The sequence below is a fragment of the Pholcus phalangioides genome, unplaced genomic scaffold (genome assembly GCF_987345545.1).
Source record: "Pholcus phalangioides strain wild (caught in Gottingen) unplaced genomic scaffold, Ppha-v1.0 ptg000042l_1, whole genome shotgun sequence".
Taxonomy (NCBI): domain Eukaryota; kingdom Metazoa; phylum Arthropoda; class Arachnida; order Araneae; family Pholcidae; genus Pholcus; species Pholcus phalangioides.
The window spans coordinates 34825630-34840430 of record NW_028301628.1 but is presented as its reverse complement, the minus strand read 5'-3'; the positions used below and the strand labels follow the sequence as shown (position 1 = coordinate 34840430).

Sequence of the window (14801 nt, the reverse complement as noted above, 5' to 3'; positions counted from 1 at the left end):
AGAGTTAAACTTACTGCAGACAAGACACTATTTATGTGGATCACAGGAAAATTAGATATACCCTCAGATGCCGGAATAGTGGTTGAGGAGAAATTCATTGAACCTGTTATAAGTACTAAATACTTGGGAATAATAATTGACAAACGATTGACATTTGTGCAACAACGCAATTATGTAATACAAAGAGCAGACGTAGCAAAGCACACTTTGAAAAGCATACTTGAAAGCATATCAACATTGACTATCAAGAACAAAATGAATGTATACAAAATGGCTATCAGATCCATACTTTTATATGCTGCACCAGTGTGGCTCTACTCGAGCAATCAACACATGATTACATTAGAACAATATCAAAACAAAACAATAAGAGCTATGCTGGGAGCCAATTGGTTCATCAGGAATAGAAGTATAAGAAACGATATAGGAATGCCCACCCTACACGCCTTTGCTCAAAAGCTGGCTAATAATCTCTTCCAAACTCTTGAGGAGTCAGAATACCAACATCTAAGGGAAATATCCACTTGCCCAAAAGATCAGATATCAGCTTTTTCCAGACCCAAAAACTTTTTGGTTATGAAAAGACCGGAGGTACCGGGATTGTGAAAAATGTATATAAGAAACTATATATAGCGTAAATAATTAGACCAACTGCAAAATATCAAATTTTGTAGATAATGCATATTAAATGGAATAATCATGATATTAACTGCATTTAATAAACATATATTCGCATTTATTAATATGATATATAGTTGACGCTAGATTTAAAAATGAGGGTGTGTAATATATGCAATACGATGAATAATTAATATTAAAAAGACATTAATTATAACTTAATGTCGCCCTAACAGGCTAATGAAGTGACATTCTGTCACTGCCCTGTTTTAAGTGACTCTATTTTTATATCCCTTCTTCCTGCTAACTTTTCTTTTACCCCTGGATTACTAACCCAATATGGGTAATAGTAAACTCTAAGTACACTGGTGTAAGAAATTACGAGAATTTGCAGACTTGGTCGATTATCTCTAGAACTACTGTACCGATTTTAATGAAATTTGATATGTACGTACATTGATACAATACGAAACAAATAACCATTCAATAATTTTAATACACACGCATGATCGTGCGTAACACTCGTTGGAGTCGGAAGGTATGAAACAGCGGTTGCAGAATAAACAAAAAAATGGGTTAATAGATGGTTTAATAGGGGGTATGGTCCCCTCTTGCAGATATACAGGTCTCGCAGCGTGATTTCATACTTGAAATAAGGCAGTTTATCATTTCCTGTGGCAATTGGTCCCACTCGTTCAGCAACGCTGTTTTCATTCCCTAGATGGTTCCCGGAGGGGTGTTGCGAGTTGCAATTGCCCTCCCCAGAGCGTCCCAGACATGCTCTATACGGTTAAGGTCTGGAGATCTGGCTAGCCAATCCATCCGGCGAATATCCTCACTCTCTAGAAAATCGTCGAGCAGAAGAGCTCTATGTGGCCTCGCGTTATCGTCCATTAAAATGAACTCAGGGCCAACTGCACCCCTGAAAGGGCGAACATAGGGCTCCAAGACCACATCCCTATACCTCACACCAGTCACAGTGCCTCTTTCAAAGACATGGAGAGGTGTGCGGCCATCCAACATGATGCTAGCCCAGACCATTAAACCTCCTCCACCATAATGGTCGATTTCGCGGACATTGAGGGTAGGTAGCGGGTCCCTGGTTCTCTCCATACGAACGTACGGCGAGAATCGGTGCTTAGGCTGAACCGGGACACATCAGTGAAGAAAACGGTAGCCCATTGATCCATACTCCAATCTCAATGCTATCTGCACCATGATAAACGTATTCTCCTGTCCGTAGAAGTGAGCGGGACGCAAACAGCAGGTTTTCTTGCAAACAACCCTCTCCCATGAAGTCTTTTGGAAACAGTCACCCTTGATACACGGGTTCCTGTGGCTGCATACAAGTCACGAGAGAGCTGAGAAGCTGCACCACTCCTGTTACGCCTCGCTATAATCGACAAATGGTGATCTTCTCTGGCCGTCGTGGCTCTTGGACGACCTTGCCCAGGCTTTCTCTCGATGGATCCGGTATCCTGGAACTGTTTCCATAAGTTACACACGACGCTGGGCGTTAAATTGAACTCTCTACAAATCTGGACTTGAGATTGGCCTGCTTCTAGCCTCCCCACAATTCACCATCTCATTCCATCATCTAAACGTTGGTGGTTACTCATTTTTACTGTTACAATTTGAAATTAACCGATTGCTGCAAAATAACACCAAGAAATTCGCCGAGGTGTGCTAGCGAACGAAATGCGTCTTAACTTACGCGCGCTTATAAAGCCTGTTTCTCTACTGGTTCCACCTACACACACGTGTACGCTTACGTATTCGACGTACAAGATTGCATTTTTGTCTAGAAGCAGTAGTTTTACATTCAGTTCAGTTCTTTTCATGAAATTCGATAAAGTATGCAAATTCTCTTAATTTATTTCACCAGTGTATAATCGCATTTATTAATATGATATATAGTTGACGCTAGATTTAAAAATGATGGTGGGTAATACATGCAATACGATGAATAATTAATGCTAAAAAAATATTAATTATAACTTAATGATGCCCTAACAGTCTGATGAAGTGACATTCTGTTACTGCCCGGTTTTAAGTGACTCTATTTTATTTCCCCTCCTCCTGCTTAATTTTTCTTTTACCCCTAGATTACTAACCCAATATGGGTAATATTAAACTCTAAGTAGTTAAAAAAATAATAAAATATACAACCATGGCGAAAATCGCACTACTAGTCCAGGATGGCTAAGAAATGACTCAGGTGTATGCACTGTTTGCCAATTTCAGTCGGAACCCACAGGCCACTATGACATATTGAGGAACAACGGAAGTTTGCTCACTGTGCTTGGGGGGTCCTTCAAGTATTACGTCAGCATCGATGGGTGGGGAAGGGGTTTCCGTTTTGCTGACTTATGATGACGGGGGGGAGGGGGTTTGGATGATGCTCACGTCATCGACCAACCTTTATATAAAAATATGGAATATTTTTAATGGCATCTCTCACTCGGTGCGCCAAAAACGGGAAAAACCTTTCGCTAGTTTGTGGGTACTTGAACTTATATTCTCCCTAATAATAAGCCCACTACAGGTTTGATGATCTCTAAATATTTCACGGATCCTTCAAGTGCTCTGGAACTGTGCCACGCATCACTCAAGTGATTCGTAATTATGCCGCGGATCACTTAAGTAATCTAGGAATGTGCCGTGGGGATAACTTCAGTGATGTAGAACTACACTGGGGGCCGCTTAAAAGCTCTAAAACTATGCCACATGTCACTCAAGGGATCTCTAAATGTGCCACAGATCGGTTAAGTGTTCTGAAACTGTATCGTGGGTTACTTAAGTGATTGTGCCACGAGCCTACTTCGGTAATCTGAAAATGTGCCACGGGCCATTTGAGCGACCTGTAAATGTGCCACTTAGTTCAGTTTTACACAATTAAGTTTGAGGGAGCAGGCCACATCAGATAACCTTTAGGGCCCCATTTGGTCCGCGGGCCAACGGTTTACCATTTACGTCTTAAAGGGTGGGTCGTTTCTTAAAAAGAAATTTTTAGTTCTTAGTTTCAAATAGCATTGAAAATAACAGAAATGGATTATAATAACATATAAAGGTATTTTCTTTCAAAATTTTATTTATTTTTGAAATACTTTTTTACATTAAAAAAAATAATTTTTTGTCTGGGGGACGCACACGAGCCCACCTATGGCCCTTCCTCCTGCATACGTCTCTGATCCCACCAATATGCGTTAGGAGGTAGGGGACAGTGCTGACGAAATTTTGCTGACAGGGGAGGAGGTCAGAGTTTGCTGACTGGGGGGTCAAAATGGCTAAAAATTTGCTGACGTAATACTTGAACGGCCCCATTCTACAGTCTTTATGTTTTATACTCTTTATTTTCGATGATGACAAAAAATAATTACCTTGTGGGTACGTTAAATTTCGGAACATTTTTTTAAACACCATGTATATGAAGTAGCAGATAGTGGATATTTTCGACCACATTGCGTGTGTTTAAAACGTAGTAAACACCCACAATAATGCTCCACTCTAAAAAACAGAAAAATCGGCTTTTAAGGTCACCATTAAGTGTGCGACTTTCACGCACACACAAACACACTAAGCTTGAGATTTCAATGGTAATTTTCTATAGCCACCCCTCAGAACCGGTTTATGCGCTGCTTTGAATCGCGTAGTCCGGCAAGTCTAGATCCAGATTCGGGCGCCACTGATGACTGTCACGAGTCTGAATGCAATTGAAATTTTTATTCCTTTCAGGCAATGATCCTTGGCTGACATATGTTTGCCAGGGTGAATTGATGGGAGGAAAGGGAATAGAGGGCAGTGGTTCTCAAAAATTCGTCACCCACTGCTCTCTTACGTAATTCATGATTCTAAAGCATAAATAGGCAAACATCAATATCTCCAGCTCTCCGCAACGCCCCAGCCAAAGACAGGCGACGCCCTAAAGAGCTGCGACGTACACTTTGAGAAACACTGGCATAGGGTGAATACAGAATAAACGTCCTCTATATTACGGGACAGAACCATTATTTTCAACTTTCCTGGCACAGGGGTACAACAGAAACGGCAATGTGACCACAGAAAAAGATTGCTACCGCAGGGAGTACCCCCATCAAGGGATTAGCGCACCAACCTCTCGATGACTGTAAAAAAACAAGGCTGCCGTTCGGATTCGGCAATAAATTGTAGGTCCCGGTCTAATTAGCCCTCGTGTACAGAAAGTCACCGTGATGTGACAAAAATGATCAAATAAATGGCCATTATTCTCTCCATTGTGATTCTGGCTCTTGGGTCTGTGCCTGCTTTATCCTATCATGTCTCGAAGGAATCGATATGGGTTTTTTTGATCGAGCAGTAAGATACAGGCGCGGATCCATATGGGGAGGGGTCGGGGGAACGATCACCCGTCTCAAGATCTAGCCCTCAATAAAACTGAATTCGATGTTCTACGCCGTGACAGGGTGGGCCCATGCGTCAAGACGACAGTAGTTGAAAGCTGTTTGTTTTGTACCTCTCGCCATTCTTTAAATTCCTTATAATTTAAATATGTCACGGCAGTTTTGTCACGAGCGCACATTACTTATCAAGGACGTGGACAACATTTTCAGTTCGCAGGCAAAATTTGCGATATTTTACCGCTAGCGTGCAGAAACTGCTGTATATGACCAGTTGACTCGTATTTTACGGGGCATTCCCGTAACTGGCGATTGTATCAGTAATTTCTGCGATACTTTACTTTATTCGGCTATTTGTAACGATAATTGGCAACTATACTGACCATTTTCTTTTGCGATAATGGGGAATTTTCACAGCGATAAGTGGCGATGTCCCGTATGGATCCCGATTTCCCGTATTTTTTCACAGGAAACAGCCAGATAACGTGTTGTGTGTATTGATAGTTTTCTACCGAAACACCTTCCGCAGGTCAGATAGAACCCTTTAGCGATTCGTATTTCGCTTGTCCAGGCCAGTCAGACCAGAGAGACTCAAAGGTTTTCCTCTACACCCAGCACAATGGCTGATTCTGGGGATTAAGAACAGGCCTGGATAGGCATATGATGAAGGGAAAAATTGGACTTTATCGTTGTTAGTTAGTTGGTGTGTGTATGGAAAGTATTTGTGAGTAAAGAAGGGGTGAGTAAAGGTGAAAGTTTGAAGTAGGCGCCCTCGCCTGGACGCCAGAGGTTGTGCACCCTTGAGTCATCAAACTGGATCCACACCCACAAAATTGCGTAGCACAAAAATCTGTTTTGGGGTGGGGCTATGCAAAATCACCAACATTGCGCTATAGCCACACCTAAAAATTGTTTTTTGCGCTGCAGAATTTGGTGGAGTTCTGTGGATGTGAACCAGGCTCTTGATAACGTAAAATCGTTTTTGCCAAACATCGCCATGCAGAGCCACACAAAAATCGTTTTTTGAGCGGGTTTAGATCATACATGCTCAACCCATGGGCTAAATATGGCTCACTAAGGGCGGTATTCACCGACATGGTTTAAACTATAGTCACACACAATTTTTTGATGAGAGATCTACACGAATTGGTTAAGAACCAAACCAATCTATGTTGATGCCTTATCCAAAAATTGTGTGACTACAGTTTAAACCATGTCGGTGAATACGACCCGTAGTCATCTGATGTGCCCCGCGACAAATAACCAAACACCTCAAGTGGGCTACAAAACAGTTATCGAATCACTCTAGTGGTTCGCAGCACATTTCCAGATCATTCAAGCTGTCAACGCTCTAATAGCTGTTTATGAACATTTGCGAAACAAGTTCTTGTTGAAGAATTGTTCAGCAACATTGTTTTTACACTGTGAACTAGGCCTTACAGCAGGGGTTCTTAACCTCTCCCAGCCTCGACCAAAAATCAACTTCGCGATCCATGGGGCTGTTTGTCTTTGAAAATTAGTGAAACCAGTGACGCATCATCTGCATTTACAACAGAATCATAAGTGAATTTGTACGACTCATTTCTGAAGTCATGCGAATCATGTTTGTGTCATCCCTTTATGTGAATGGATAAGAACCTCTGCATCACGGGGAAAATCAAATGTAGTAGACCGTGCGATGTGTAGAATCCGCTTTCACAGATGTAATTAATACTGGTTTTTATAACGGAGCTTAACTGTAGGTTTTTTTATTTTCATCATATAAATTTAACTTCATCATATATTAACTTTTATTACTTTTACGCTAAATTCTGAGTTTTTTTTAAATAATTTTTTAAAACAATTAAAGAAAGAATAAGTAAGATTATGTGAGATTATTCAAAAATCTTATAATCGTGTGCCTAATAATTCGTCTCATGAGTTTCAGTTTCGAAAATTTGGCGCTAGATGGCATTTATCAATCATTGGAATTTCAGATAGATCATTATAATCAAATGTCGAGATCTTCGTAAATGTTGATAATTTTGAATATTTAAATCAAATACCCAGACATTTAAATCAAATTTTGACGTGTTTTTTGCCTAATTTCCGAGATAAAACCAAAGATACTGAGATAATTCAGGGTGATCCAAAAGTCACGCAACCCGTTGTAATATATTTTATTTTTTAAATTCTTCAACGAATAAATAAAAAACCTATAAGTTCAAATAAGACAATATTTGTGGATACAAAAATAAAGTGTTTGTTTCAAACTGTTACAACGTGTACTCAAATTGTGAGCATTTCGCGTAAATGCAAGCGCGCATTCTTTTTACCAAGATTCTGGCCACTCTTCTTAGGGAACTCACCTTTTCAATCTTGAATTGAATGCTTTTGTTTAAAAAATCAATGAAATCGGGATTATTCTTATACATTTGTCTTCAGGTCCCCCCACAAGAAAAAAAAATCAGGGGATTTTCTCAGGGTCCGGTGATCTTGGTGGCCACAATTCTTTTGAAATAAGGCTGTCATCGAAAAATGTGTGCAATAATCCATTGTCTCATTAGACGTATGGCAGGTTGCTCCGTTCTGTTGCAAAAAACAAAAATAAAAAAAAAAACTTTACATTTACAATCAGTAGAATTTGAGAGATTATTTTTTTTTATAATGGGTTGCGTGACTTTTGGATCACCCTGTATATAATATAAGAATATTCCGTAGTGAGATAAATGACGGGAGAAGAGTAAAGAAAATGGTATTCATAGAAAAGTCTCAGCATTGTATAAGCCACACACGATTTGTATTAAAGCAAAATGAAAAAAAAAAAACCTACTAATATACGAAATAAAATTAAATTCAACTTTCTTTTCAATTTCTTTTTTGAATTTCATTACTATATATCCGGAAAATTACGCATTACTTCTTGAGTAAAAACCACTTTGTTTAAATATATTAAAAAAATGCAAAAAAAGAAACATGTTCTTAAAAATCATTATAATCTCATTAAGTGAGGGAATCGATAAAAGTTGAAGTTAAATTCTCAAGCAGCTGTAATCTTGGCAGTTAATCTGTTGAAAATTAGCATTTTAAAAATTTATTAGATCGTAATCTATTACCCCATTCTTCGCTGTAGCATCATGTTTATAAATTCGTGAAGCCAGTTAATTGAATATACTTTTTTTAATGAAATTCATCTCAAAATGATGGGTCTTTGGCTTGTCCGTTTCGCACACTAAATATTTATCTTCACAGTTTTTTCTCTATTTCCAGGCAATATTTGTGAATTGTAGAGATTTTCCAGATCAAGGGCGTAGTGATAAGATGCTCGTGTACCACCGTGAAGATTGGCGTCACGGTCTTAGGTTCAAACCCGGAGAAGAACATAGGCATTTTCCCCAATAAGCTTGAGGGGACTACCGATAGATGGCGGCTTCATTTCCACTCCATCTCATTAATGGTAGGGAATTGCACTATAGAGATTTATCCATAGTTGGTGTTTGGTGAAGTAGACCAAGGGCGTACGCAGGATTGACTTTTAGAGGGGGCACACCGGTTTGGGGAGGAGCCACAATGAATTTCTACCAGAAAATTATTGGTTATATATCAACCTTTTCAAAGTTATGATATTCATAAGTTATCTAGGTTATATCATATTATAACTGAGGTTGCCATGGAATATTCAATATTCCTGGAAATTGAAAATGTTGTTCCATGAATTTCACTAAATGGATTTTGTGTTCGTTTTTTCTTTATTTTTAGACTCTTTCCAAGTTGATATGATTAGTGGAGATGACATACTCCATCCAGTCGAAGATATTCATGGGCTCTTCCATTCACAGCTTGTTTTGCGACCCCGAAGGATTTATGAGGAGAATCCGATGAAAAAGCTTATGTTCATATTCCTGAATAGCAAGAGACATGCTGGAGCGAAGTTCCAGGACGTCACGATTTCAAAAAGTTAGGCAATAATTTATTTTGGTTTTTAGCACTAACAATATCGTTTATAAGAATGTAAATAGTAGCTAATTGAAAATACTTAGCATATACTGCGCGTACTCTGAAAGTTCCAGACTGAGAAAAAAACGATAGCGGTTGCGAACTCAGAGAAAGATAACAAACAGAAGTCCTAAAATTATTGGAGACATCACTTTATTTAATGACTCTTATATTAGTTTTTGATAATTCTGTAATTATATATTTTTTAATAATTCTGCAATTATTTTTTTAATTATCCAGAAATTATTTTTTTAATTATCCAGAAATTATTTTTTTAATTATCCAGAAATTATTTTTTTAATTATCCAGAAATTATTTTTTTAATTATCCAGAAATTATTTTTTAATTATCTAGGTTTCACAGCTTGTCAGAAATTATTTTTTTAATTATCCAGAAATTATTTTTTTAATTATCCAGAAATTATTTTTTAATTATCTAGGTTTCACAGCTTGTCAGAAATTATTTTTTTAATTATCCAGAAATTATTTTTTTAATTATCCAGAAATTATTTTTTTAATTATCCAGAAATTATTTTTTTAATTATCCAGAAATTATTTTTAATAATTCTTTAATTATATATTTTTAAATAATTCTGCAATTATTTTTTTCATTATCCAGAAATTATTTTTTTAATAATACGGAAATTATTTATTTCGATAGCTCCAAAGTTTAATTAATTGTGAAATTATTTCTCTCTAACTCTGATTTTATTTTTTCTTTCATGAATTTTCTGAAACCATTTTTCATCATTTTTTTTATTCCGGAAATATTTATTATTTTTTCTCAAACCACACATTTATATTTCCTGATTCCTAAAACCCTTTCTTTCATTAATTCAGAAACTATTCTTTAAAACAACTCTAAATTTTTCTTTTATCGAACCTGGGTTAATTTGGCTTTACTAATACTGAAAATATTTCTTTCATTATTTCTGAACCTCTCTCTCCTCTGATTCTGAAATATTTTCCCTCTAATTTTGAAAATATTTCTCTCCGTACAACTCCAAATGTATTTCTTCCATTAATTCTGAAACTTTTTCTGTGATTTTATATTTTTCCTTCTCATTCAGAAGAAAAAATTCTTTCATTAATTCAAAAGATATTCCTTTTATTAATTTTAAAGATATTCCTTTCATTAATTCTAAAGATATTCCTTTCATTAATTCTGTTTTGTTTTATTTGACTAACCCTGCTTTAACTTAATTCATTAATTCCGAATATATATTTCTTTTATTATATACTTCTAAAAATTTTACCTTTAATTCTGGAACTATTTTTTTCATTGATTTTGAAATTATTTCTTTCCTTGATTTTGGAACTGTTTCCCCCTCGCATTGTGAATCAATTTCACCCTGAATTCATTCGTTTAACAGTTTTATTAATCGTGAAACTATGTCTTTCATTTATGTTGAAACTATTTCCTTCTAACTCTGAAACTATAGTCAACCTCGTCAAACCTCGTTGATTGTTGATTGTGCGGAGGGCATTTCTATTGCAGTTTAACACCGGGAGTATCGTTTGTATATTGGAAACTAATGAATGATCAATATTAATAAAGCTTCTGGAATAAATCAGGCACAAAAATGAAATGTAAATTGTATTAAATTACAATGATCACGATACATAAGATTTTTTTTTTTTTTTTTTAACCGAGCACAACTCAGGTCTATCGCCATAGGCAATTTTCTACCTAGTGAGTTGTGCCGGAAGTGTAATTGTGTGTACCTAACAGTCTGAGTGCGTATCTAGTGTTGTGTATGATTTTTCAGTGCTGCCATCTATATCTCAGAAGTGAAGTGAGTGATATGTAGTGACTGAATATTTGTACTGTTTGTAGGTATGTTGCTCTCTGTGGCGAGACTTTTTAACGGGGAGATCGGCTCGCATTTGCGCCTCGAAGTTGGGAACCACAGAAAACCAACTTCAGCCGACCACCACTGTGGCGACGGTGGGGCTCGAACCCGGGTCCGTCACTATGACCACTCGACCACCACAGCGGCACATAAGATTTTTACTTTACATTGCGAAAGTTAGCAACCTCTATGGGCTCAACAGAGAACAAAAATAAATAAATTATATGTGCTGTACTGAAGACGTGGCCTCCCGAAATATCAATGTCAAATTTAGGGTTTCTTCATCTTTACTTAGCAACATACTTACCGTAAATTCTAACTGCTTTATTTAATAAAAATATTATACTATCATATAAGTGGTTACTATATATGTGTTAAAAGTTGTAATGTAAATAATATTTCACATTCAATCTTGTAGATCAGTTTCCCAACGTTTTTTGTTCCGTCGTCCCTTTCAGAAATTTATTTCCCCAACGCAATCTAACCCATAGAATCCTATGTTATACCCGTAGCTTCTACCGTTCCCCTGGAACATTCCATCTCCTCCTCGGGACGTTAACGCCCACGTTGGTAATCACTGTTATAGATGCACAAAGCAACTAAAGTTATTCAAAAACGGGAGCACATTAACTCCTTTTTTTTAAATTTTTATAAGAAATTTTATCTGTTTAAGCGGACCCTACTGAATTCCTTCATGCAACTTTTTCTTTAATTAATTCTGGAATATACAGTAATTCTTCTATTTAACCCTGGAAATGTTTCATTCATTAGTTCTGAAACCATCTAGAAAAAAGATCACTATCGCAGTGTGTGCCATATCGAAGCGATTTCGCACCAACCTCTTAGCGAGTATAAAAAAGGCTGCCGTTCAGAATCGGCAATAAATTGCAGGCCCCTGTCTAATTAGCCCTCGTGTGTAGAAAATGCTCGAGACGCAACAAAAATGATCAAAACAACCTGATGAACAATTTTCGATCAGTAATGAAGTCACACGAGGATTGCAACAGGGGAGAAAAACTATGTATAACAGAATATTAAACACTCAGTGACAAGTAATAAAATTAGCCAGTACTATCGTAGGCACCTAAGTAATTGTATAATGTGCGATAATCCGCCCGAACGAATTACGATGTAGAACAGGTATCCTCAACCCGTTGCTCGCGAGCACCACGGTGCTCCCTGAAGTGCCCAGAATGCTGAATGCCCATGCCCGATTTCGTGCTCGTATAATCATCGTTCCAATTAAACATCTTGGAGGATTTGTATTCAAGGATTGAAATATACCTCATAGGACAGAGAGTGTTACAAAAAAGTTGCCGAAAAAGGTTGAAGACCTCTGATGTAGAACAATAGGCATATGATGGAGTATCTTTGAGAGATATATAACGCGATCAATGGCGTTATATTCTGTGATGCAACTAACACGGTGTTAACTTTTACTGAATACGTTTATTATCAACAACTAATTTGATGTCATGTGGTATATAATGATAATAGTTACTAGATATTAGTGTTTGAATAGCTATTAATAAGACTAGACCCTAATGCGGAAATGTCGGAAAATGCTATCCGTATATGCAATATCTAGAACAAAACGTGTGTTATATTCATCTAAGAGGACTAATATCGAACAGCCGATTACCATACTAGGAAATTTCTCGCATTATTAGTATGTGGGCGTATTGTGTTATAGAATGCTTCAGGGGTGATAACATGCGACATTCGGCCACGGAATAGATCTCAATATACATGATGTGTAAACGGGTCGATACCAAAAGCTAACCTCAATGATGAATTTCTGTATGGCTGACACAGTGTGTGTAATCTCCACATCCACATTCAAACAATCGGTGACGAGTTAATACGTGAGCGTTTGGAATTTCCTGATGATAATATACGGAAATTTCGATTATTCGATTATGATGGCATTGGAACACCTGAGTAGCCACAGGAAAAAATCATCAAGGAATTAAACACAACAATAGGAATAAAGTTCCAAATAATCTGCGCAATGCTTTTTAGTATCCAAATAATCACGGTTCCTTGAGAACTTTTTTGTTTTCAAAATCAAACTGGAAAGAAGTGAACAGTGTCGTTAGAACCAATTATTCATCTGTCCGGAAAATTCAACGACATGCAATTCACCGCTAGGGAAACTCCACCGACATGCAATTCACTGCTGGGAAAATTCACCGACCAACAATTCATTGACGGAAAATTCAGTTCGATATGAGCGAATGAGCAAGTGAATGAATGATCACTCACTTGCTTACTATGTCACTCACTTGCTTACTATGTCACTCACTCTGTCACTCGCTCATTCACTAATTAGGTCGCTCATTTTATCACTAACTCACTATATCGCTCACTCCGTCACAAACTGAATCCCCAAGTCACGCCTTTATACAAATACAAATACAAGACCACAACAGGCAATGCGCCCAACGAGGTGGCTGAAAAAGAGATGATGCCTATGAAAAAGATGACTGTCACATGTATTTCATAGATACAGCAACCCAATTAAAAGCGCGATTAGAAAACTAAAAGCTACATCTACATGATAAAATATAATACACTGCCCATAAAAAGTTCTAAAAACTCATTCTGTTAGTCGCTCACTCAATATATCACTCAGTCTACCAATAGGTAGCTCACTATGACACGCGCTTGCTCAGTACATCACTCGGTCTACTACTGCGTCGCTCACTATATCACTCAGACTACCACTGGGTCGCAACTATGACACTCGTTCACCACACACTAGGTCACTTACTCTAGGTCTACGTCGCTAACTCTGTCACTCACTTAGTCACTAGTTTGCTCATTCCCCAACACTAATCACTCTTTCACTCACCAACTAACATATAATTTACTGACTCACTCACTCTGTTCTGGTTTGGTGGTGGTGACTCACTCATTCACTATTATATAATTTACTGACTCACTCGGTCATTTCTTGCTCCACTGACTCGTGTCGAACTGTTGTCAGTGAATTTTCCGTCGATGAATTGTTGTCGGTGAATTTTCCTGTCGTGAATTGCTGTCGGTGAATTTTCCGTTAACCAATTATTCATCCATACGCACGGCTACCTGGGTACTCCATAATTAATTTTTCATGAATATACAATGCCACCTAGAAAACTCTCTCAGAATTCGGTATCGAGTCCCGTATATACGGCATGTACGGAATATCTGGTCTTCCTAACCGTAGCCTTACTAACATATTTTGTTCTTGTCAGTCTTTGTATTGAACAGAAATTTGGGAAATTCCCGATTCCTTGTGAAGTTGTTACATTGTAGCTGTCTATGTATATTGAAGGAAAAGCCCATCAATAGGGATGTCCTCTTTTTTTAGAAATTCTGCTGATGTCCAATTTTTTTTTTTTGTGCAGAATTCGATGGAAATCGGACAATAGTCGATGAATCCTATTTTAATTTTCGTAATTGTCAATAGAAAATAATTGTGATAATTTCTCGAGCCGAAAAATCGTATCGTTATATCCGAATTCTTTGTATTTTTATTGGTATTATACAAAGGCGTTTCAGATAGCACTACCCTATAAGGTAATGGTTCTCCACCTTTCAAGCTTCAACATCCCTCTGCGTATAATGCGCATGTACCCCTTTTAATGAATTCAAGTCATACGTATCTCCTTCAATGGCGTTGGGGTGCATTGCGTACCCATAATATGTGTAAGAAGAGTACGTTTCGTACCCATAATATGCGTGAGCCGATTGATTTGCGTACTCTTAGATATAAGAAAGAGAAGTGCGTTGCGTACTCCTAGATATGCGTTGCATACCTCTAGATACGTGTGAGAGATGTGCTTTGCATCAAATGCCACGGAACCCTTAACCCGAACCCAGAGAGCTCCCCACTTGTGAACAAAATTTCGTCAGCTCTGCGTCCCCCAATGCATATTGGGATCAGAAACGTACGAGGGGTGGGGGGCAAGAGCCCTTCGTGAACCTCCAAAAAC

The 14801-nt window shown here is 37.6% G+C and overlaps 1 protein-coding gene across 1 annotated transcript in view; it reads left to right on the top strand.

Annotated features, from left to right (window-relative positions):
* The window catches only part of LOC149064937 (uncharacterized), a 64832-nt gene that overhangs the window by 12617 nt on the left and 37414 nt on the right, over positions 1-14801 (top strand). The window contains exon 2 of the mRNA XM_089255069.1: positions 8733-8930. Within this exon, the coding sequence (XP_089111195.1) occupies positions 8733-8930 (198 nt within the window). The remainder of the gene's footprint in view (positions 1-8732; positions 8931-14801) is intronic.